Here is a 25,243-nt window from a genome sequence, read left to right as displayed (position 1 = left end):
AGAAACAACTCACTCTACTCAATGCCAAATTTTGCTTGGTGAAAACAAGTTGTGAATGTCGAGAGACGTACAAACATCCATATTTTGATCTTGTTATCTGGCTACTGGTGGCAGGGGTTCTAAAGTAAGGAAATAAAATAAGTAAAGGTTTGTTCACGGGAATGTTTTGTATTGCTTTTTGTATTAGTGAAGAAGTAGAGATTCTTCATAGGTTGATCTATTAGAGAATGTTAGAAAATCATGATGTAATCATAAGGATAGAATATTATATTGTAAAGACGTATACGTTTATGAAAGACTTTTAATAAAATGAAAAATTATAATATTCAGTTCAATACATACAGAACAGCACATACGATACAAACCTAATGTGTAATTAGAAATAAATAAAATGGATGGTGATGAGCTAATTGAAAAAAGTGAGTAAAAGTTTAATGAAAGAGTTCCCAGAAAAATCAACTGCAAAAGATAAATATAGAAAAAGATGTCTGACCTCATCTACATTAAATAAGTATAGATATAATAATGAATCCTAAATCTGTCAGATTGGATTAGAGAATGTTAACAATACCCAGTTTGGGCAAGGGGATGAAGCAAAAGGTACTCTCATTTTTTAGAAAGACTTTCAGGAATAACTATCAAAATTTAAAATGTATACACTATTTTGGTAGATCTACAACCTACAATTTATCATTTATTTATTTATTTATTAAAGATATTATGTATTTACTTGACAGAGAGAGAGCACAAGTAGAAGGAGCGGGAGAGGGAGAAGCAGGTTCTCTGTTGAGCAGGAAGCCCGGTGCAGGGCTTGATCCCAGGACCCTGGTATCATGACCTGAGCCAAAGGCAGATGTTTAACCTACTAAGCTACCCAGGTGCCCCCACAATTTATCATTTACACACACTTTCACAAATAAACAAACATGTAGAGAAGGGTCTTCACTATATACTGTTTCTTACAGTAAAAACTAAACCAAACCAAAAAATCCCTAGAAAATAACATAAATGTCCATCAATAAGGCAATGGTTAAATGAATCACAGGACAGCTACACAGGAGCAGAAATAAGTAGCTTTAAAAGAATGAGGAGGATCATTCTCCACTGATATGAAAAATAGCCCAGATATGTTAAGCTATAGAATTGCAGAATATGTATCGTGTATTTCCATGGGGGGTGGGGAGGAATGACCATAACCTATGCTGGAACCTGGAAATATGCCTTAGGATTGTTAAAATTGGGACCAAGAAATCGGGGTAAGAGGGTTTTAGTTTCTAAGCTATAGTATAATTCACCTTTTCTTTTTCAATCCATTATAAATATTATACTTAAAAAATCATAAAATAAAACTGAAATATAGCATAAGAACACACAAAATGCTTATAACAGAATGCTAGGTTCTGGGATCCCTGGGTGGCACAGCGGTTTGGCGCCTGCCTTTGGCCCAGGGCGCGATCCTGGAGACCCGGGATCAAATCCCACATCAGGCTCCCGGTGCATGGAGCCTGCTTCTCCCTCTGCCTGTGTCTCTGCCTCTCTCTCTCTCACTGTGTGCCTATCATAAATAAATAAATAAAAAAAATTAAAAAAAAAAAGAATGCTAGGTTCTGAATACCATTTTTTCAATAATTCTATCATAAGTACGCATTGACTTCTAATAAGAAAAAAAAAGTCTACTTAAAAACAAGTGAGATCTGATACAGATCACATTTTCTCAGAATATCCCAGAGCATGAATACTTGTTTTGTGCTATATGAACCCTAAAAGACCTCCAGGATTATTTACTAAGTACACATTCACATTTATATCATCGTATCATACATGTATATGCCACAAGTTAACATAAAGCAGCTGGAGGTGTTGAGTGTCCAATCACTTGTAGCTTCACTAGGATGCCACACCCAGAGGACACACTTAGCACATTAAAAGACTGAAGATCAATGTCGTTCTGAGGCAGGGTCTTCCATTAGCCCAAGGACCATCTTCTATTTATTTACATGGAGTCCAGCCTGCCTGCTAGGAGCCTGGGCCTGTGGGCAATAAACATAGTCCCTACCTGTGGAGTTTACTTCCTCATGGGGCAGAGAGAAGAGAGCACATCAGCAAACAGACATACCCCATGTCAGCTGAGAGCTGGAGAAAATATATGGCCACATGTGCTATAATTCAACTCCAACAAAATACTTTTAAAAACTTGAGTTTTGGGGTACCTGGGTGGCTCAGTCGGTTGAGCATCTGCCTTCAGCTCAAGTCATGATCTCAGAGTCCTGGGATTGAGCCTCAAATCAGGCTCCCTGCTAAGAGAGGAGCCTGCTTCTCCCTCTCCCTCTGCTCCTCCCTCTGCTTGTGCTCTCTCTCTCTCTGTCAAATAAATAAATAAAATATTTTAAAAAGGGGGGAGGAGGAGAAAAATTGAGGTGGAGGTAGGTGGAAAGAGAGATGGAGGAAAGGGAGAACTTGTTATAATTCCTTTGAGAATGGCCCAGAAATGAGGGGAAAATGCTAATGTAGAATTTCTAGAAGAGTGTCTTGAAATGGCAACAGGAGATGGGACCTGGTACACAATGCAGGGTGCTGTCACACCAGGAAGGAGGGAGTGCGGGGTGGCTTCCTGCTGCTAGCAAAAGAGACGGCAAGGACATTCACCAAGGGAGAGAAGGAGAAGGAGGTAAGGCTTGGGGGTGGAGGAGAAGAAGGAGGTGACCAACAGCTGTGTAGCCTCCGTGACTGGCTTGGAATCAGAAGTGCGGAAAGCCAGTGAGTCTCGGCAGCGCCAGGGGCCCAAGGGGGTCTGCAGAAGCCAGGCCAGGCCAGAAGAAAAGCACGAGGCAGGTGGAACGTGGGAACAGTGCATCGTTCCGTGGGCTGAAAGGGCTGGGAAGCTATGGTTGGAGGTGGAGTCCCAGGGTGGGGCCGGCGGGAGGAGGTGGGCAAGACAGATGGGGGCTGGTGGACCGGCTGGGACTTGTGGAGGGGTGGTCCTCAGCATGGAGTGGCCTTCGTGGGGCAATGGAGGACAGAGGACAGTCCTGGAGGAGAGGAAGACAAGAAACAGACCTGAGTCTGAAGGTCTCTACAAACAACTTCAGGGTGTCCAGGGGCTGGAGGGAGAAAGCAGTGAAGCAAGGCAGTGACAAGTGTCCAGAGATTCAGGAACAGCTATAACGGGGAGGGAGGGTGGACTTCAAAGTTGGGGTTCCTCGCAGGGGAGGGGGGAGCAGGGAGATCGAAGGTCTGGATCTTCCATAGGTAGGAGGTACGAAAATGATCTTTGTTAACAAACATGCAAGTAGTCGCTTCTGTAACAAAAAGCGTTGCCCAGAAAATCCTGTTCTAGACACGGGAGGAGAGGTGCCTAGAATTCTTAACAAGAGCTGGAAATCTTGACACTGGAAGAAGAATCAGCCAGCCCCACCACCCCTTGAATTCCAGCATTCTCACCTCCACTGGCTGCTGGTACAGGCACAGAGACAGGGCTCTCCCCAACCCCAGGGAAAGGAGCCAAAAGATCTGAAGGACACAATAGGATGAAAAACTTGCTCAGTATTCCCCCCTCCCCAAGTTAAATGCATCCACAACTCGCTTTGGTGTTAAGTGTTTCGCTTATCATTTCTCCTTCCTCCTGGCATCCTCTGTTCCACTGACCACGAGGAGAAACAAAGCAGCTCTTTGTCTTTGTATAAAGGCCCAGATACTTGTATTCTACTTCCTCCTTCTTTTCTCACTTCTATTTAGACCAACAAGGTAAGTTTTGTGCAGGAATGTAAACACACTTGGGGGAAGAGGAAGAATAAATGTATCTGGAAAATACTTTATGGGTAAATACACCTGAAGAGTGACCCAGAATGTGTACTCTTCTAAACACTCTTTCAGAGCTTATGAAGCAGAGAATAAAGAATTTATTGTCTTAAACTGAATATAGGCAGTCTGCACTTTGGTCCATCTAGTCATTCAACAAATATTATTGAGCACCTACTGTTTACACGGCACTAAGTGCTAGGGATACAAAGGTAAACAAGAACTTATCAAAATATTCAAGTTGCAGTAAGCGTTATGAAAGAAACTAACAGGAGGCCAAGGTAGAGAAGAATGGAGTGAGCAAGGGCTTGGGATGGAATAGTTTTAGGACAGATGGTTGGGGGAAACGTCCTCGAACATAAGGGCAGTGAGGCATGGAACAGAAGGGGTGGCTTCCAGGGGTGGGCTCAGGAGAGGGACCAAGATGGCACAGAGCCTGGTTGGCTCCTGATGGGAAGAAGGCAGGATGCCGGGAAGTTGTACTCATAGGCCATCAGGACATATTGTAAATGGGATGGGAATCCATTAAAGGTGCTAAGCAGGTATGCAAAGTCCCCCTAATGGTGAGATACTTCAGACGGTCTACTTCACAAGGACAAAGAAGGAAGGAAGGGGTGGTGGCCGGGAGGCCAGGGAGAGGTGGCAATGGGGAGTTGAGGCTCAACAGGTGGGGACTTCCAGTTTGGGAAGATGGAAAAGTTCTGGAGCTGGATATTGGGAACAGTCGCAGAACAGTGTGGATGTACTTCTTGCCACTGAACTGCACACTTAAAAATGGTTAACATGGTATATTTTATGTTATGTATATTTGACCACAATTTTTAAAAAAAGCACAAATACATTTATCTCATCGGCCCCGCCTACTCCATGCAGTGTGGGAGGAGGAAGGCAGGGAGACCCTACGAACAGGTTGCCGGGTAAATTACAAAGGGGACACTGCTACTAGAACATGACTCCTTGTTTACCCGAAAGTCACGTGTAACTGGGAGCCCCGAATTTCCACCCGCCCAGCCCAGCAGCACAGTTAAGAGGCAACCAGCCACCATTGTTCAGATGAGACCTGACGGTGAGTGGGTCAAGGGAGATATATTTCAGAAGAAGGAACGAGAGAGTTGGTTGACCAGCTGTCTATCAGGGCAGGGGGTGGAAAGAAGGGAGGCTTGAGGAGCTGCCCCTGGAGTGGAGGCAGGGGGATGGTGGGAGGAAGCCAGGCTGGGAGGTCCTTACAGGCCCATAGCCTGAGGACTCTATGACCTCCTTGGCCCTGGCTGCTGCTCTAGGGCAGGAGCTCTGGGGGTTGCAGAGGGTGGGGGAGAGGCAAGGGGCTTCCCAGAAAGGGGTGTCCCCATAAAGAGGGGTGAGGCCTCATGGTGGCATCTGCGGCTTGGCTGCCCTCTGGCAGCCCTGTGGCATCCCTGGTTCCTTGGGCAGGACCCTCAGTCTGGCTGCCAAGCTGCACCAGGGGGATCAGATAACTCAATACCCCTCATGGAGGACACCAAAGCAGGCCTCTGCCATGCTGGCCCGAGGCTGCAAAGTTACCACAGTGACACCGGGGAAACGCACTCCAGGCACCAAACTGACCTCAGAATAAACCCTGAAGACAACAGACTTACTAAATTGGGGGTGACGTTTGGTGATTCGATTTAAAACAATTTTTACATTTTACCAAACCTCATGAGCAATATAACAGTCTTAAGGTTCCAAAGACAAGGGAAGAAAGTTCTTTTTTTCTGCAGAAAACGACACAAGCATATTTTTTTTAAAGATCATTGAAAAGTCTCTCTTTAAGTAATTTTCTTTCCTTTTTTTTTTTTCCTTCATAGGAAAAAAAATCAGTATGAACTTACTTTTGAAAGTAAGGACTATCCAATTGCCTTTAAGTAATGACAGCAATCAGTTATTTAAGAGTGCGGCCAGGGAGTGGTGAGGGAGGACTGGGAGGAGAGGCGGAGGGTGAAGAAGAGCCAACCAGGTCTAGAGAGGAAGTCGTACAGATAAAGGAAAAGATTCAAGAACTGGGAGCCGGGGAGGACAGCCAGGGACAGAGAAGGGCGACGAGGCCAGGCGCTGCGCTCCCATCTGAACCGCTGCACTGACAGGTCCAGCCACGTTCTCCAGGGACCTCCTTGCTGCAAAACTCCGATGCAAGTGCCCACCTCCTCCTTACAGGCTGTCTCCCCAGACGAGGCTCCTGGCACCCCCTGGCTAGCCTCCGTCCTTCCCCCGGGGCTCTGCCCTCTTCACCCATTCTCCCTGGGAAGTCATCAAATCCCCATTGAAAGGATATTTGCCAGGGAGTGAGGGTGTGAGAGCGGAGGCACACGTATCATAGTAAATACAAACAGTGCTCACCAACCACCCGAAGGTAAAATCAAATGCGAAGGGTAGACCTGGAACTCCTGGGAGGCCATTTGCTGAGTAGAAGCCTCTTTTGTCTTTCTCAAATACATCTTTTCAGAGTCCTCTATCATCTATCTATGTTCCCTATCTACCTTAGATTTTACTTATTTATTCATGAGAGAGACACAGAGAGAGGCAGAGACATAGGCAGAGGGAGAAGCAGGCTCCTTGTGAGAAACCTGATTGGGACTCGATCCCACGACCCCAGGATCATGACCTGAGCTGAAGGCAGACCCTCAACCACTGAGCTACCCAGGTGCCCCTCAGAGTCATCTATGAAACAAGGAACTGTTGTTCCGATGTAATTCAAGAGGGTTGTGTCCCCCCTCCTATTCTTCCCACATACCAAATTTGTACCCCCTTGTGCCTCTTTTCTGTGTCCTTATGCACCAACTTCCATCCAAGACTCCTCCTTACCTCCAACTCTCTCAGGCTAGCAGGGCTAACCCTGGCTCTTAAGGTCACCCCCTCCAGGAAGCCTACCTGTTCCTGCCACCTGGCCCCCCCGGGGTTATGCTATGCAAGTAGCCCAAAGCACCCGTCGCAGAAAGGCCCTGCCGTATTCCTAGCGTGCCATCCACTGCTGTTACTTATCTACCAAGCTGTGCTCTGTACACGTTTGTGGGTGAAAAAGAGGGCAGTGTCTCAAGAGAGTGAGTGGAACATGGGGAAAGCAAGCCACGGGCTTTGGACAAAGATCAACTGGAATTCACACTCTGCTACTCCTTTCAAGGTGCTCCCATCTACATTTTAAAATTGTGAGCAGCTGGTAATAAACTCTGTCTACTGCTGAACTACTTTTATTTAATTGTGGCCTTGTAGGCTTCCATGATAAGTCCCTAAAGAGGAAATTATTTTTGTGACTTACAGTAGCACCGACCAGAAACTGCCACCCCCAGGACAAAATAATATTGAGATAAGAGGAAGATCTGGCATGCAGACCAGAAGTACCACCTCCTCCCCTTTACATTAGCTTAAAGCTTTGGACGGCTGCTAGAAAGTTTTCCAATCAAAATTGAAACAAGAATAACATCGTCTGCCCTCTCTGCTATTTTAAACAGCCAGTCATGGTTCCTCTGCCTAAGCCCGCTAAACAGCCCCACCCCCACCTACCAAAGTGGGGAAAAAGAGAGTTCTCATTTGATACTATTTTTAAATGACAGTTTCCCATTCTTTCAACTTTTTCAGAAGGAAACTGCATATGATCCAGTTTTGCAATTCTGACGGTACCTTTAGTTTCATTTGCCCATTTTGCAAGTTTTCATAGTCAAAGTTGAAGTCTCAGACATAAAACTCACTATGCAAAACAGATAGAGACCATCTACACTCCTGCCGCCCGGGTACTGTAGCCCTGTGAAACATTCATATTCCTTTATTTACAGCAATATATCAAGGTCTTATATCAGTGTCATCTGAACACACCCAAAATCATTAATGACACTTTCAAATAATGATTCACATAGATATTCTTGGTAGATTTTCTTAGTCGTGGTGTTTTAGAGTTGAAACATCATGCTGTGGGAAACCTAACCTGTCTCTCTGATTTTACAGATGAGGACTAGGCCCCTGAAATGATTGTTCCCAGGCAGGAGTAGGTTTTCCAGGCCTCAGCTCAATGCCTTCCCCACTATTAACATCATCAATAGCTCAGTTTACAAAATGAGAGTGATGTTTCTCATATTCTGTACAAAGAGTTAGCCACCATCTCCATATTTTATATTGGGATTTATGTTCCCTGCCATGGTTCCTTCGTAATGCATCCTGGGTGACTACCACACACCCCAGCCAGCGTAGCGTGCCACTCAGATTATTTTGTAGAATTAATTATCTCTTCTGTGCCAGCCTTTTCCCCCTCTGAGGAGGCTTCCATGCTTGAAAGAAGAGTTGGCAATGTGGGGCCTCCATGCAGAGTAATGTGTGAGAATTCTGGGGTAAAGAAGTGAGACCAAATATGGAGTGGAAAGGAGATCTGGCCTCCTGGACACAGGGCATACCAAGTCTGAGGTTTTCCCTTGCCACTGGATCTGATTCAATATCTCCATGCAATTCCTCCTCCAGTTTAAGTAAATTAAATGGGAAGACACTATCAATCAAGGGTAGATTAATAAAGGTTTAGAAAATAAAGTAGTTGCTTCATTATATCATGGTGGGGGAAGGGGGGCTGGGTAGCCATGAGTTGCAGAATAAGAACCTAACTTATCTTTTACGTTCTTTACAAAGAGGTAGAATGAGGAGACACATTACCTGACGATATTGGCAAATACTCTAGAGACTTTGCAGCAAGTTCCCTCCAGACACTCATTTACCACCGAGAGATGAGTGGGTCCCAACCTAGAGTTACTGCAAGAGATTCCCAGTCTTTGTCTTGTTTTCTCAGTCAGCAGATACTCAAATGATGGGGTAGTTAAATGGCAATTGGCCTTCTTACTCAAAAAGGTTGAGAATTACACAGACAGATTTCTGGCCTTCCTCAGTTTACCAAATTCCAATTTAAAATGTGGCTTAAAAAAAATAAAAAAATAAAATGTGGCTTAAATGTCATGGATGGGGCGTTGGGCATAATATGGCTGAGCATAATCACTATGTGAAAAAAAGATCTAGGGGTCCCTGGGTGGCTCAGCGGTTTAGCGCCTGCCTTTGGCCCAGGGCATGATCCTGGAGTCCCAGGATCAAGTCCCACATCGGGTTCCCTGCATGGAGCCTGCTCCTCCCTCTGCCTATGTCTGCTCTGCCTCTTTCTCTCTCTCTCATGAATAAATAAATAAAGTCTTAAAAAAAAAAAAGAAAGAAATATCTGTCTGGCAATAGAGATTTTTTTTTGGAGGGGGGAATTGCTGGATATCATCAATTCTGATAAGCAAAATCCATTAAGGGGTAAACATGCATTATCAGCGATGTGTCAGGTACAAAACGATCTTAAGAGCAACTCTGATCTTGGAACGCAAGTGTGAGACAATGCAGAGGAAAGACGTTATCTAAAGTCAGAAGACTCAGGACCAAGTCCAGCACTTCTAGCCACTTGCTCTGTTACCTTGGACAAACCCAAGGTCACTTCTTCAATTATAAAATGCAGTAAATTATGATATAAATGCTTTCTGGGCTCAAACTAGAAAATGGACGTAGAAAGGCTTTATCAACTGGAAGGAGTTAAAAAAAGGGTACTTGTTGCCATGAATGTAACACTAACTTTGACTTTTCTGTTTCTACTGCAGTTTTACTCATACACAATTGTCCATTTCGTTTTTGGTAATATTTGCCCTTCAGCGATGTTGCCACCAAAAAGCCAGACACGCTCTGGTTTACTTGTCCTGAATCCCAAGAGGATTTCTCTGGCCACCATCTTGCAACTGTGAATTTCTCAACGTCTGTCCTCTAAGTTGTACAAGGCTAAGATACCGATTCCACTTCCATGCAAGGGAGTTCTCACAAATGCCAATCCTTGTCATTTCAAGTTCATTTTTCTCCTCTCACAGGCGGCAAAGGCTGGGAGGGAATTATGTAGTCTCTGCTCTGAAGGCACCAAACTTCTTCCGCAAAGGGGTAATTTTCCAATGTTAGCACAAAGAGCAGAGCATCGCTTCATTTCATACAAGAGGGAAAGCACTGGGAGAGCTACTTTAATTGGGATTTCTCCCTCTCCATTAAATGCAGAGGAAGGCCAGTGAGCCAAGAGACAGGCTGCAAGGCATAAATCACACTTGGGCTCAAAAGAGCTTTTTAGGACTCATCCTGAGACAGGAAGTGATGAAATCAGCTCTCACATGAACCGAGAGGCTGTCATGCACCCTCACCCACTTCCTGTCTTGACTGGTGTAAGAGGAGGATGGTGAGGGGAAAGCAGAACTTGGGGAAGTAGATTGTGAGGAGAGGGAAGAAGAGACTGGTGAGAAGCTGTGGGAAAAGTCCCAGTGCTGTCCCTCACCCCTGTTCCTTCATCCTTCTGAGACAGATTAAGTAAGCTGGTTTCTTTCATTCTCAACCTCTCTTTGTGAAAAACAGCTGAATTTCATTATACCCTCTTGTGCTCTTTGCTATTAACAATGCTAACAGAACAAAGTACACACTACTGCCTGCCCTTGTTGAGAGTCAAATATAGACTTACCTGTATCTCCGGCTTTACTCTCTGTCCACTCTAAACAGTCAAGGAAAGAAGGTATAGAAAGGATGGATTATGAAGTATGTGGGCACCAGGTCTCTTCTAACACCTTGGGCCAGCTTTATTAATATTTATTATTCTCTTCTTACTCACTATGGAGAAGTGACAGAGCTAACTGGTGGCACAGGATGGAGAGGAGAAGGGGAAAAAATTCAGAGACGACTTTTTGTATATAAAGAGAATTTCAGAGGAGTGTTGGCAGAGCCAGGCACAAAACGAATCGACAGTATCACAGTGGGAACGCACATCAGGTGCGTTGTGCCAATGCATCAGGTACATGGTTTCAGACTGAAAGTGAGGCGTGCAGACCCCATTCCTTGATGGCAAGGTTCAGGACTTCTTCCCATGCTATCGATATCATAACAAGAAAAGTCACAAGCAAATGAAGCAGATGATAGTCAAAGGTGGGGCAGCATGTGGTCTCAGAAGGAAATGGGTCTCCTGGAGCAAAGGCTTGGGAAAGAGTCTGGGTGAAGTTTGCACCATGAACAAAGATGAACTCAAAAGGAGATCCTATGTGGTTACAAAAAAAGAATTTTGTGAAAAATCACATGCCAAGTGACATTCTGGGTGATGTTGACCTGCTGACTCTCCCGCTGACACTTACCATCCATGCACTTAGACTAGATGTCTCACCAGTTCAACCCAGTGGTCACTGCTGGGCAAGAAACCCTGGGCAGGGAAACAAGACTTTAACTAGCAGGAGTTGGATTTGGAATACTGGTTTGGCGGTGGCCTCGATTATCCTGGGCCCCTCCTCTCACCAGGGGCAGGGGGTTTCAGCCCCATCACAGTTGACAAGAGGAGTCAATTGAAGCCACCTGGAATCTACAATTTGAAAGTGATGGTCAATGCCAGGCTCCAGGATAATCTTCCTTCAGAAATACAAAGAGAGCAACTTTTTCCCCCAACTCATTTTTAAGTTAGAAAAAGTTACCTTTTTAAGCAACAGTATGAATTTACAAAGTTAAAGAACAGATACAGAGACGCTGAGTCGGACCTTAAAAACTTTGACTATGTTGAGATAAGGTTTTATAAGGTATGTCGGACAAAATCAAATAAAAAATACCAATGTGACAACATAAAGTCCTTCTCTAGGTACAGTATATACCCTGATGTGCATAATTTCCATATAATTGTAGATCTTATGTAACCCTAGAGAACTGTAGGCACACAGAGATCAGACCCTCAGCTCTACTTGAACTATGACCACTTAGTCCTCTAGGCCACAGGCCCCACTTTTCCATATCCCTGTCAGTCCCCTTCCCTTACTGAGAAGTGGGTGCAACAAACCTTCATTATACTCAAGTGTCTCATCTACATGGGATGCCAAAATCACTGCCCAGATCGAGGGCCTCGATGGCCTATCAATGTCAAGTGTGACGCAAGTTCATCGATTTCCGTTTTCTCCACTTTCTGACTCCCTATCTACATAGGATCTAGAGCTACATCCCTCCAAGTAATCATTCTTCTTACTGCAGAGCAGTGGTTTTCAAACTGTAGTCCTGGAAACCCTGGAGTCCATAGAGCCTCTCAGGGGCCAGGGTAGAGAGTCTGAGTAAAGTCAGGGCTGTTGGACTCTTTCTCTTCTCCCAGTTTCTACCATAGCGATCTTACTTCATTCCATACTAGATATTGGGATTCCAGATCATCTTTAAATTTCTGATTCAGATAAGGAACCTACTAAAGCTTGTTAAGTTTGGGTAGATGAGATGGGGGCTGATAGATGACGTCATCACACACCTTTGCCAGAACAATGGGGACAGTCATCCCGAAGATTCTCTCAGCTTCCACCAAGAGGCTCTGAAGTGCTTATGTTCATGGCAATCTGTGATTAGATTAGACCTCAACATCTCCTGAAAATAGGAATCCCCATTCCCATTTGATGGGTGGACAAACTAACCCAAAGAGGCAAAAGACTTCCCGAGTGGTTCTGGCTCCTGAGTCAGAGCCACAAGCCAGGCGCCACACTACGCTAGTGTTTGAATATTGAACACCAGCTCTGCCCACAATGCTCTGCTGTAGAATATGTGTTCTGACCCCACCTTAGTATGTTACCTGCATACTAATGCATTCCTTTGATCTCATCTTCCCAAGAAGGCCACCTCAAGTTCCCAACTTAAAGAGAGTCTCAGGGTAGAAGTGGGAGTAAGAAATGAAGATCATAAAGGTGACCCTTTCCTGGAACTTCTAGAAATCTCTTCTGCTGCTTCAGGCTTTATGGCACGTGGCCGTTCCCACATGAACTACCCATGGCCAGTATCAAGAAACACAACAAGCAAATTATCAAGGATGACTAGGAGATACAATTAGACTATTAATAGTCAGTAGCTGGCATTGTTCCAATGCATATTTCCCTGGCACACCAGGTACATTGCTGGGTTTCTGGGTAACTTCCCTCTGTCCTTAAATGCACTTCAGGAAACGTGTGATTCCAAAGTAATCAAATTCTCAACTTTTTGGCTAGTTCTAGAAATATTATACATTACATGGGTATTTCTTAGAACCCTAAAGGCATATCCATCAGGAAGGATCGGAAGGGGATAGATAAAGAAAAGAATATAGTTCCTCTGTTTTCAAGAACACTAGGTACTTAAAAGCATCTGAACCTTAGGTTAGTAACTCCAATATCACGCATGCATCACTTCGAATGTGCTGTGCTCAGACCACATGATATTGCATCTCCAAGATGTGGCACAAAGTGACCACTTCTGCTGCATTGTTTCTATAGCTCGTGCAGGTGTAAACATTGCTAAGTGTGAAGAGCCCTTAGCAGGTGTGAACCCCAGTATAAGAGGCTGACATGTTTTAGGGCAGCTGACATCCAAGTCAGAGCTCGACACACACACACACAGATGACTTCGGTGTGAAGCACCCATTACTGTCTCCAAGGAAGTGCACTTTGGAAGGCCTTTTTCTCAGAACCACTACTGGGAAACATCCAACAAAAATGCCTTCTCCCTGGAACTTCGTGACTCTGAAGCAGGGAGGTCTTCGCGAACTTACATGCACCCTGATTTTTAATACGTCACCTGGGCAGAAAAGTCAATTAGCTTTGGAAGCAGCACTTTCCCCCCCTCATCGCTCTTCAGGAAATCCAGCAAACTGCCTGTTGATAGAGGAGGAACTAGTCAGTGTAGTTCAAACACACGAGACCAAAAGCCAAACAAGTCAAAGGATCATTACTATCAGCAGGGGGACCCACAAAATGATCACCTTGGCAGTTCTGTATGGCCGCAGTGCCCTTTCCTGAAGTTGGTCAAACCCAGTTACCTTCGACCTGATGCAAAATGTAGTGTGTGGGTTGGGTAAGAAAGGGTGACGGTGGACAGTGTATTTTTCTAGCTCTGGGTGTCTGAGAACAGTGCATTCCAGAGCACTTAGCACCTGCTGCCACAGTCCACTTGCTGCAGCTGTCTGATCCTCAGAGCTGCTCAGAACCAGAAAGCAGCAAGTCATCCCAGCAGGCCTGCCTGGAGCAGACACTGGGCTAGGCTCGCTCCTATCTGTGTGTCCAGCAAAAACACAGAGGCAGCGCATGCCGCAGGTGCTCAGTGAGTGTCTGATGAACACACTGTGCTTTGCACCTAAGAGAAAGTGTGTCGATGAACCCTCCTACTTCCTATGGCTTCATCTCTAAAACAAGACCTGCTTTTCTCCTAGAATTTAAAGAGTCAACCTTAGGCAAGTTACTTCCCTGTAACATCTTAGTCTCTATAAAGTGGGCATGTCCTACTAGCTATTATCAGAGGCCCTGTGGGGATAGATTTAAAGAATGTGCCACACGGTGCTTAGCGGGAGGTAAGCACTCAATAAATGTCCTGCTACTTCGCCCACAACACAGAACAATGGTGCTTAGCCCTCAGATTGCTAAGAAGATTAAGGGAGCTTACCCAGGGAAAGCATCAAGAACAATCTGGTACGGAGTAAATCCTTAATAAAGGCTAAATTCTAGGGCACCTGGGTGGCTCAGTGGTTGAGCGTCTGCCTTTGGCTCTGGTCCTGATGCTGGGGTCCTGGGATGGAGTCCCACACCAGGCTCCCGTGGGGAGCCTGCTTCTCCCTCTGCCTATGTCTCTGCTTCTGTGTCTCTCATGAATAAATAATTCTTTAAAAATCTAAAAAAAAAGGCTAAGTACTATTATGAGGAGAAACTCATATTTACATTTTTTATTCAGAATACTATTAGCTGCTTAATTCAACAAGTATTTACTGAACTCCTACAAAGTGTCTGATCCTGAGTCTGCTTTCTGGGTTATAGCAACCTAAGCCACAGAGGCTAGTTGTTTTGTTTTTTGTTTTTAAACAACATCCTCTTTTGGAAGGACTCTGAGGAACTGATATTCTGAAATACTGACATATATTAAATTAAAAAATGTAATATTCATCTTTCTAATCTATTCAGCTGTGACATCACACTATGATCTCCATAATGCATGAGATGATTGTTAACTTGCTATTATTGTTTATGTTTCTTTCTTTTCATTCCTTTACTCCTTCTGAAGATTTTCAAAGAGCTATTTAGTGGTTTCTTAGTATTGCTCACTGACCTAGAGGAAGGAATTCAAGGAATTTAAACCCTGTTATCTGAAGGTAATATGGGTGGGAGAAAAACGTGGTGTTGGACACTTCTTGTTCAGTGATTCTGATTACAGAAGAATCTAACCTCTGACAATTTAAAAAATGTTCACATTTTAAGTGACACCCTGAACATTTAGATAATGCTAGAGAGGAAAATGATCACGTTTTAGGATTTTGAGAACTCTCATTTTAAATATGTAACAAAAATACTCTTATTTGAAATATGTATTTTTGGGACAAATATTTTATTGCATGCTATTCTTATGGCTAATACGAATAAGAAGACAAATGCAGGGGAAATAGAGTATATATTATTTCTATAATAAACATAACACGTATATTTCTGGTGAGGTGGTTTATGAAAATGCTTTGTTGCCTCATATTTTCTGATTTTTCAGTAGTGACCATGCTGTTTTAAAATTAAAATTATTCGAACATTCTGTGAACATTTTGGAACTTTAAGCCTTTCAAAAACTTGGGGTTTGGGGGGTGGTGCTCACCCTTGGCCATGTACTCGGTGATGATGTAGATAGGCTCCTCTCTGGTGACCACGGCATACAGCCTCACCAGCTTGTCATGTTGAAGGGTCTTCATGAGGTTTGCTTCCTCCAGGAATGCTTGCACAGACATAGTGCCTGGTTTCAGGGTTTTTACAGCCACTTTGGTACTATTGTTATAGTAACCTAGAAAGAAAGCAGAAGAGAGGGCATGTTTTATCCAACTGAAAACCAAAAACTTTATGCAGTGAGAAGAAAATTTAGTTATAGATAGAAAAAACTTATATAAAACTCTAGACAGTGTTAATGTTAGGTGAGGTTGAGTGTGTGAGAGGTTGAGTGTGTGAGAATTCTTTGTACCATCATTACAAAAAATCTAAAATTATTCCAAAATCAAAAAAGCTTTCATCAAGCATTATTTTTGAGAAAACCTCTATATGAACTCCATCATGGGGTCAGAGATTTTCCTCTAATGAATAAAATGTTCTTTATCAAAAACCAAAACAAAAAAATGCATACTAAGGTATACTCTTACACATACCACACACACACACACACACACACACACACACCACACCACACACACTCACACACACACTCACATGCAAACCTGGAAGAAAATACTAAAATATGCCAAATCCTGGCCATCTCCAATAGCACAATTAGAGTTATTTCAACTGTGTTCATGATACCTTTAACTATCAAATTTTCTACTATGAATATTTATTATTTTTGTAGTCAGAAAAAAAAAAGGTTTGCACCTCTAAAAACTGCTTATATACACTAACTCTAAAGTACAACATACTAGAGTCAGATAAGACTTTCCCCAAGTTTTCAAAGAGAACTGGACTTGGGTGACTCTCCATGAGCAAAGGCTTCTGTACTGAAATGTTTGGGAACCACTGCCTGCCAACCCCTTCCCGGGCCCAGGAGATGCAGCAGAAGCATTCAGAGTCCCACAGTGAAGAAACCTGTCGGGCTTGGCTGACCTCAGCATTTCCCACATTTTCTTGACCACAGGACACACTGTCATGTACCTTTTCACACCCTGAGGAATGCACTTTGGGAAATACTGACTTCTTAATACAGTTTCCTCAAGGCACCTTTTTCTGGAACCTGCCCCAATGATGTGCTCACTTCTGAGCCTGATTTTCTCCTGAGGCAGCCTCTTCTCAATAGTTTGACAAAGAAGAAATAGAGATAATCACTTTCCCTTTTCCCTTCCTCTCTGTTTTTTTGGGGTTTTTTTTTTTGCAATTATTTTTATTTAGCTGAATTTATTTATTTTTTTATTGGAGTTTAATTTACCAACATATAGCATAACACCCAGTGCTCATCCCATCAAGTGCCCCCCTCAGTGCCCATCACCCTTTCTGTACTTCTCTTGAAAGTGCAAGAAAAAGGTGAGGAAGGAGTGGCAGTAGGTTGCCACCCTGAAACTCTCTGCGAGTTGCTCTACTTGTGTATTACAGCTTGTTTCTTTTGTTTGTTTGTTTGTTTGTTTGTTTGTTTGTTTTTACCTGCCCCGCAAAATGGTGCTATATAGTGTCTGGTCTCTTTGTTAGATCACATAATTATTTGTATAAGTACAGAATACAGAGATGACCGGAAGCGTGTTCAATGAAACATTTCTGAGTGGTAGAATTTGCAATGACTTTTACTTTCTTTTGTTCTTTTCCATTTTGATTAATTTTGTGAATGAATATGTATCTTTCTTTACAAAAGGAATTTTTTAAAAAGAAATTATGTCTCTGTTTCCATACCTCCCATGGACAAGTATTAGTTTACAGCTAATAGTCAACCATAGTTAATAATTTTTATTCTGATTACTAACACTAACTTTTCCTTTTATATTTCACTTTGATTTGTACCTAATAGTAGCTTGCTGTGTTATACAGAAAAATGAAAAATGCAATATATATATATTTATATATATATATACTTATAAATATATATATATTTACTTTATATATATAGTAAAGTAAGTGTTAGAACGTATGGATAAGACAGTAATAAAAAGGTGACAAAATATTGAAGTAGGTATTTTCTTTTTTTTTTTTTTTTTTTTTTTTTGAAGTAGGTATTTTCAAAAGCCACAACCTACAGAAAATAATGGAATAAAATATATTGAATTGATTTTCCACCATGATCCAGGAATTGCACTACTGGGTATTTACTCTCAAAATACAATAACACTAATTCAAAGAAATACATGCACCCCTATGTTTACAGCAGCATTATTTAAAATAGTCAAACTATGGAAGCAGCCCAAGTGTCCATCAATAGATTAACGGATAAATAAGACATGATATATATACGCAATGGAATACTATTCAGTCATAAAAAGAATGAAATCTTGCCATTTGCAACAGCATGGATGGAGCTTGGGAGTATAATGCTAAGCTTAATAAGTCAGAGAAAGATAAATTCCATATGATTTCACTCATATGTGGAATTTAAGAAACAAAACAAACAAAGGAAAAAAAGAGAGAGAGAGAGAGAGAGAAACTAAGAAATAGATTCTTAACTATAGAGAACAAACTGATGGTTAGCAGAGAGGAGGGGGATGAGGAAATGGGTGAAATAGGTGAGTATACTCATCATGATAAAAAAATTAAAAATTTTTAAAAATTAAAGCAAAGATTCATTATCAATTTGTTTAAAGGTTTACACACAGTATTCGGTTACACGAATATATCTAATAAGTGAATTCAGTAAAGTCACAGGATACAAAGTTAATATATAGAAATCTGTTGTATCTTGATACACTAAAATGAAATAGCAGAAAGAGAAATTAAGAAAACAATCCCATTTATAATTGTACCAAAAAATAATAAAATATCCAGAAATAAGTTTAACCAAAGAGGTAAAAGACCTGTACTTTGAAAACTATAAAACACTGAAAAAAGAAACTGAAGATGATGCAAACTATTGGAAAGATATACTATGCTCATGGATTAGAAGAATTAATATTGTTAAAATGACCTTACTTTGCAAAGCAATTCATAGAATCAATGTAATCTCAATCTAAATGCCAATAGTATTTTTTACAGAACTAGAACAAATAATCTGAACATTTGTATGGAATCACAAAAAAACCCTGAAGAATCAAAGCTATCTTGAGAAAGAACAGGAAAGAAAGAAAGCTGGAGGCATCACAATACCAGGTTTCAAGATACAGCACAAAGTTACAGTAATAAAAACAGTATGGTACTGGCACAAAAATAGACACATCAATAGAATAGAATAGAGCCCAGAAATAAACTCATACTTGTATGGTCAACTAATCTGTGACAAATAAGGCAAGAATATACAATGGGGAAAGATAGTTTTTACAATAAGTAGCATTAAGAAAATTGGACAACTACATACAAAACAATGAAACTGGGCGACTTTCTTTCACAATACACAAAAATAAACTCAAAATGGATTTAAGATTTAAATATAAGACCTAAAACTATAAAGCTCCTAAAAAAAAATAGGCAGTAAATTCTTGAAAATCAGCCTTTGCAACACATTTATAAATATGTTTCCTCAGGCAAGGAAAACAAAAGCAAAATCAATCTATTAGGACTACACCAAAATGCTATTGCATAGCAAAGGAAACCATTAACAAAATGAAAAGACAACCTACCAAATGGAAGAAAATATGTGCAAATGATACATCCAATAAGGGGTTAATATCCAAATATATATAAGGAGATTATGTAACTCAACACCAGAAAAACCAAATGATCTGATTAAAAATGGATAGGGGACCTGAACAGACAATTTTCCAAAGAAGACTTACAGATGGCTAACAGGCATATGAAAAGGTACTCAACATCACTAATTATTAGAGAAATGAAAATCAAAACCACAATGAGATCTCACCCCACACCTGTCAGAATGTCTAATATCAAAGACAAGAAATAATAAGTGTTGGTGAGGATGTGGAGAAAAAGAAACCCTTGTGCACTGTTGGTAAGGATGTAAATGTGTGTAGCCACTGTGGAAAACAGTATGGAGGTTCCTCAAAAAATTAACAATAGAAATATCATATGATCCAGTAATTCCACTTTTGGGTATTTACCCAGAGAAAATGAAAACTCTAATTCCAAAAGATATATGCACCCCTATGTTCATTGCAGCGTTATTTGCAAGAGCCAAGATATGGAAGCAATCTAAGTGTCTATCAGTAGACGAATGGATAAAGAACTGGTACACACACACACACACACACACAACGGAATTTATTAATCCATAAAAAAGATGATATCTTGCCATTGGCAACAGCATAAATGGACTTAGAGGGCATTATGTTAAGTGAAATATGTCAGAGAAAGACAAATACCATATGATTTCACTTACATGTGGAATCTAAAAAAAACAAAAACAAAAACAAATGAACAAATAAAAAAACAAAATCAGACTCAACAGAGAACAACTGGTGGTTACCAGAAGGGAGGGGGGTGTGGGGAGAGGCAAAATAGGTGTTAGGGAATAAAGAGGTAATAAACCACTTGTTATAAAATAAGTCACGGAGATGAAAAATACAGCATAGGGAATATAGTCAATAATATTGCAATTCTGTTATGTGGTGACAGATGGTAACTACACTTAACCTTGGTGAGCAGTGAGTAATGTATAGAATTGTCAAATCACTATTTTGTACATCTGAAAGTAATATAACATTGTGTGTCAATTGTACTTCAATAATAAATACAAAAAATATATATAAAATGCAAAAAAAGGTTTATACATAGATCCTCAGTTACATGACTATATCAGTGGCACAACAACAAGAAAATATACTCTCTTTGACACATGTAACTGACAAACGGACAAAGGACTAGTGTCCAGAATATTATAAAGAATTCCTATAAATCAATAAGAAAAATAGAAAATAGACAAAGGTTTGAATGGGCATTTCAAACAGAAGAAGTCCACTGGGTGATAGACGTTAAGGAGGGCACGTGATATAATGGGCACTGGGCATTACATAAGACTGATGAATCACTGAACTTAACCTCTGAAACTAATAATACACTGTATGTTAATTAATTGAATTTAAATTAAAAAATAAATAAAAGAAGTCCAAATAGCTGATAAACATGTAAAAAGAATTCAATCTTATTGAGAGAAATGCAAATAAAGCCATAGGAAGAAACCACCACCCAGCTCAACAAAAATCACAAAGCCTGAAAATGTGAGTGCTGGTGAGCCCATGACCCCGGTAGGGAAACTAGGGCAGCTTTCCAAGGCCTTCTGTGCTCTTTTCTGAGCATCAGTGAAATTCAGCTGTGAAGGTTCTATCTTTACCAGTATTCCCAGCAGTCCATGAAGGATGTTGACAGAGTAGCCTTCTTTCAAGTGCAATCACCTTGAATGACCACACACACACACACACACACACACACACACACACACGGGCTGTGCTGACCTGCGGCCCACCTCTTTCCAGATATAATTCTGTTGATCAGGAAACGGCATACTGAGAACTCTTGTACATTTTGCTAGGACAAGCACTTTGCAAACAGAGTTGGCAGTATTTAGCAAAGTTGAAGATGCAAACTCCCATGACCCAGCAAATGGACTCCTGGCCACCTTAGAGAAATGCATGTACCTTTCTTTGCACCAGTACAAAAATGTTCCTAGCATAATTGTCCATAGTGGCTTAAAACTAGGAACAGGGATCCCTGGGTGGCGCAGCGGTTTGGCGCCTGCCTTTGGCCCAGGGCGCGATCCTGGAGACCCGGGATCGAATCCCACATCAGGCTCCCGGTGCATGGAGCCTGCTTCTCTGCCTATGTCTCTGCCTCTCTCTCTCTCTCTCTCTCTCTCTCTCTCTGGGACTATCATAAATAAATAAAAATTAAAAAAAATTAAAAAAAAAACTAGGAACAGGTCCAGTTTCATCAACAAATAGTGAAATAAATGGATAAACCAGTGTACAACTTGAGTACAAATATAACATGATACAATACAGCAATGAAGGTAAATGAACTGTAGCTACACTCAAAACCATGGACGAACCTCACAACTATAATGCTGAACAGAAGAGTACATTTGGTATGATTAATTTATATAAGGTTTAAAAACAGGCAAAACTAAACTGTATTGTTTGAGGCTGCACACTCCCACATACAGAAATAACAGAAGTGTAAAGAAAAGGAAATTATCACAAAAGTCAGAATGGCACTGCCTTTGGGGGATGATCTTTTGGGGACAGAGAGGTTGGGGTTGGGAAGTGGGGTCTTCTGGGTGCTGGCAAGCTTCCAACATGTGACCTCAGTCAGTACCTGCCACGGTCAGTATCTACCACAGCAGTTTTCATTTTGTAATTATTTGTGATATTGGATATTTGTGTTGTACATACTTTCATCTGTTTGTTATATTAAACAGTAATAAAAATGAAAGAAACAAAACTGTTCTTTGTCATTGAACAATGAATCTCACTGAGACTTTACATCATATAAAATTATGGGTAAAGGATGAATAAAAAAATGCTTTCCAAGGGTAGGGGAAAAGTTATCAGGAAATAGCCCAGCTGCTAAAGATATTAAAAATGCTGATAAAGAGTTTCAGATGAACAGTGAATAAAACAGCTGTGTCGAGCACAGCTCAAGAATGGCAGCATTTCCCACTTACTGGTGTCTTGGGGCTGGGTATTTAAACAACAGGGCAGGTAGTACTTTACTTATAGTAAAGGCATGATGTTTATTCGGTGTGAAGACTGAAATCATATTTTCTCAAGATATTCTCCAGTAGGGTGTAGGTTCAATTAATCTAGTCATGGAGACTCAGGTTGGCATCACAGATGCAAATGATTTCGAAAAAAAAAAATCATTTGAAAGTGAAGAATGCCACTTTGGCGCAGTTAAAAAAAGTTGGTGGTGGGCACATCTGGGTGGTTCAGTGGTTGAGCATCTGCCTTCTGCTCAGGGCGTGATCCCGGAGTCCTGGGATCGAGTGCTGCATCAGGCTCCTCATGGGAAGCCTGCCTCTCCCTCTGCCTATGTCTCTGCCTCTCTCAGTGTCTCTCAAAAATAAATAAATAAAAGCTTTAAAAAAAAAAAAGGAAAAAAGTTGGTAGTGACAATTTGAGAGAGCTCCGTTTTCAGGTGTGACTAATTTGCTAAAAAGCCCCTAAGTATCATAAAATAGAAATCTGGTTTTAAAAAAAGGATGCATGCAGTTGATTTTGGAAGTTGCTTGGTGATGAATTTCAAGGTGGTTGGCTCAAATGAAAATTTATCCAGCAAAATTGAATTCAAAACAAGCTCCCTTTCTTCTACAAAGTCTCTTCGTAGACCAAGTGGTAACACAAAACATCACCTTTGGCTTCACTGACCAGTCAGTTCCCTCTGAATCCAATAATCCACAGTGGAAAAAAACGTGTCACCAAGCCAGATGTCAAGAGGATCACACGAACGAGAGGAAACAGCTTGAGGGAGAAACTCTTTTCTTTTATCCCCACCTCTCCTCCCCTAGAACAGGTCACTTCCTAGTATTTGTTCACTGCTTTTCAGACCAAAAAAGTCCAGCCCATGAAATGTGACTAGTAGTCTATGAACCATTCCTCCAGCTACACAAAAATAAGAATTTAGTTGGTTAATTTAACAGTGAAATAATTTTTAATTTCTTCTTTTTCTATCAAAGAGAAAAACTAGACTGCTCATCTCTTGAGCAATAAGATACCAAGTAAAAAAGAGAAATAAAAAACGAAATTCAGATAGCCCTAAATTGCAGACCTTGCTCTTACACCAGCACTCAGACAGCTGGAATGACACACACAGACACACCTACAAGAGGGGCATTCTTTGACCTCTGCTGCAGAAAATAATGTCACCAATCATTATTCTTTTGGTTTTATTCCCAGTATTTCTCCGTCATTTGCACTCAACATAATGATGTGATTTCAATAGTCAAGGCAGAGCTTCCTGACAGAACCATATCTGCAAAGGATCCCAGGTCGAAGTTTCTATTTTGTTCTTTTCTCTTTCTTTTTTCCTTTCTTTCTTCTTCCTTCCTTCCCCACCCCATTCCTACCTCCTCTTCCTTCCTTTCTTTAAGACTAGAAAGAGAGAAGCATGATTAAAAAACAACCATCAATGTCAATATCCCAGCAATAATATCATTGAGTAAAGGTTACATGGGACCTCTTTGTTGAAATACAATTCGTATACCATGCCATTTGCCTGTTTAAAGTATACAATTCATTGGCTTTTATATATTCAGAGTTGTGAGCCCATCAGCACAATAATTGAAATATTTCCATCATATCCATTAACAGTCAAATCCCCATCTTTCCAACCTTCCACCTAAGGCAACCACTCATCTACTTTGTATTTATAGATTTGCCTGGCACAACATTTCATATAAATGGAATCACATAATATGTGGTCCTCTGTGCCTGTCTGGCTTCTGTCATTCAACATAAGAGTTATCCACATTGAAGCATGTGTCAGTACTTTGTTTCTTTTTATTGCTGAATAATATTCCATTGTATGGATACACTACCTTTTCTCTATCCATTCAACTGATGGACATGTGAGTTGTTTATGCTCCTTAGCCATTATGAATAATATTCTTACAAATATTCATGTAAAAGTGTTTGCATGGACATGTTTTCATTTCTCTATTATTTCTTACAATTGCATATGAATCTATAATTATCTCAAAATAAAAAATTTAATTAAAAAACCCCCAGGAAATAGGGGTGCCTGGGTGGCTGAATCAGTTAAGTGTCTGACTCTTGGTTTCAGGCCAAGGCATGATCTCATGGGTCATGGGACTGAGCCCTGCATCAGGCTCCATGCTCAGGAGGGAGTATGCTTGAAGATTCTCTCCTTCTCTCTCTGCCCTTCCCCCAACTTCTGCATGCACACACACATGTGTATGCTCACTCTCTCTCTAAAATGAATCTAAAAAAAAAAAACAACACAACAAGAAACATTTTGTTGAGTAAGGAAATCCTGAGTAATCTCCCCTATTTCAGTCTTTGCACTAATGTTACCATACTTTCTTTGCAAGAAAATTCAGCATTTAATAATAACAATGGTTCTCTGAGTCCTGTCCACTAAGTGCTCATCTGAGTCATGTCATTTGATCCTCACACCATGCCTACAAAAGCTAGGTTCTATTATAACCCTTTAGGTGAGCCTCTCTTGTAAAACTTTATTAGTAAATTAAGCAACCTGATTAAAACCTAAGCAAAGGAGTTGAATAGACATTTCTCAAAAAAAGACATATAAACAGCCAGTAAATACATGAGAAGATAAACACATGAACAGTTATGTTCAACATAACTAATCACTAGGGAAATGCAAACCAAAACCACAATGAGACACAATCTAACACCCATTAGGATGGCTACCTCAGAAAGGAAGGAAGGAAGGAAAGAAGGAAGGAAGGAAGGAAGGAAGGAAGGAAGGAAGGAAGGAAGGAAGGAAGGAAGGATGGATGTTGGTGGGAATCTAAAGTATAGTCACTAGGGAAAACAGTATAGCAGTTCCTCAAAAAAAATTAAATATAGAATTTGCCTGTGATCTAGCAATCCTACTTCTGTGTATATACCCCCAAAGAATTAGAAGCAAGGTCTCAAAGAGAAATTTGTGCATTTGTGCATCCATGTACATAGCAGCATTACTCACAATAGCCAAAAGGTGGACTCAACCCAAGTGTCTATCAGAGGAGGATGAATGGATTAGCAAATGATGATATATACACATAATAGAATATTAGCTTTACAGTGGAAAGAAATTCTGTCACATGCTATAACATGGGTGAGTCCGGAGGACATGCTAAATGAAATAAGCAGGTCACA

General features: G+C 41.1%; 1 protein-coding gene across 4 annotated transcripts in view; it reads right to left on the bottom strand.

Annotated features, from left to right (window-relative positions):
* The window catches only part of LYN (LYN proto-oncogene, Src family tyrosine kinase), a 115,266-nt gene that overhangs the window by 22,739 nt on the left and 67,284 nt on the right, over positions 1-25,243 (bottom strand). For all 4 annotated transcript variants that reach the window (XM_038579338.1, XM_038579340.1, XM_038579337.1 and 1 more), the window contains exons 9-10: positions 15,439-15,621; positions 13,390-13,466 (exon numbers count right to left, since the gene is read on the bottom strand). In XM_038579338.1, coding sequence (XP_038435266.1) covers positions 13,390-13,466; positions 15,439-15,621 — 260 coding nt within the window. The remainder of the gene's footprint in view (positions 1-13,389; positions 13,467-15,438; positions 15,622-25,243) is intronic.

The sequence above is a fragment of the Canis lupus genome, chromosome 29, assembly GCF_011100685.1.
Source record: "Canis lupus familiaris isolate Mischka breed German Shepherd chromosome 29, alternate assembly UU_Cfam_GSD_1.0, whole genome shotgun sequence".
NCBI classification, from domain to species: domain Eukaryota; kingdom Metazoa; phylum Chordata; class Mammalia; order Carnivora; family Canidae; genus Canis; species Canis lupus.
Note: the sequence above shows the minus strand (reverse complement) of the source record. Positions and strands in the feature narration are given on the sequence as shown.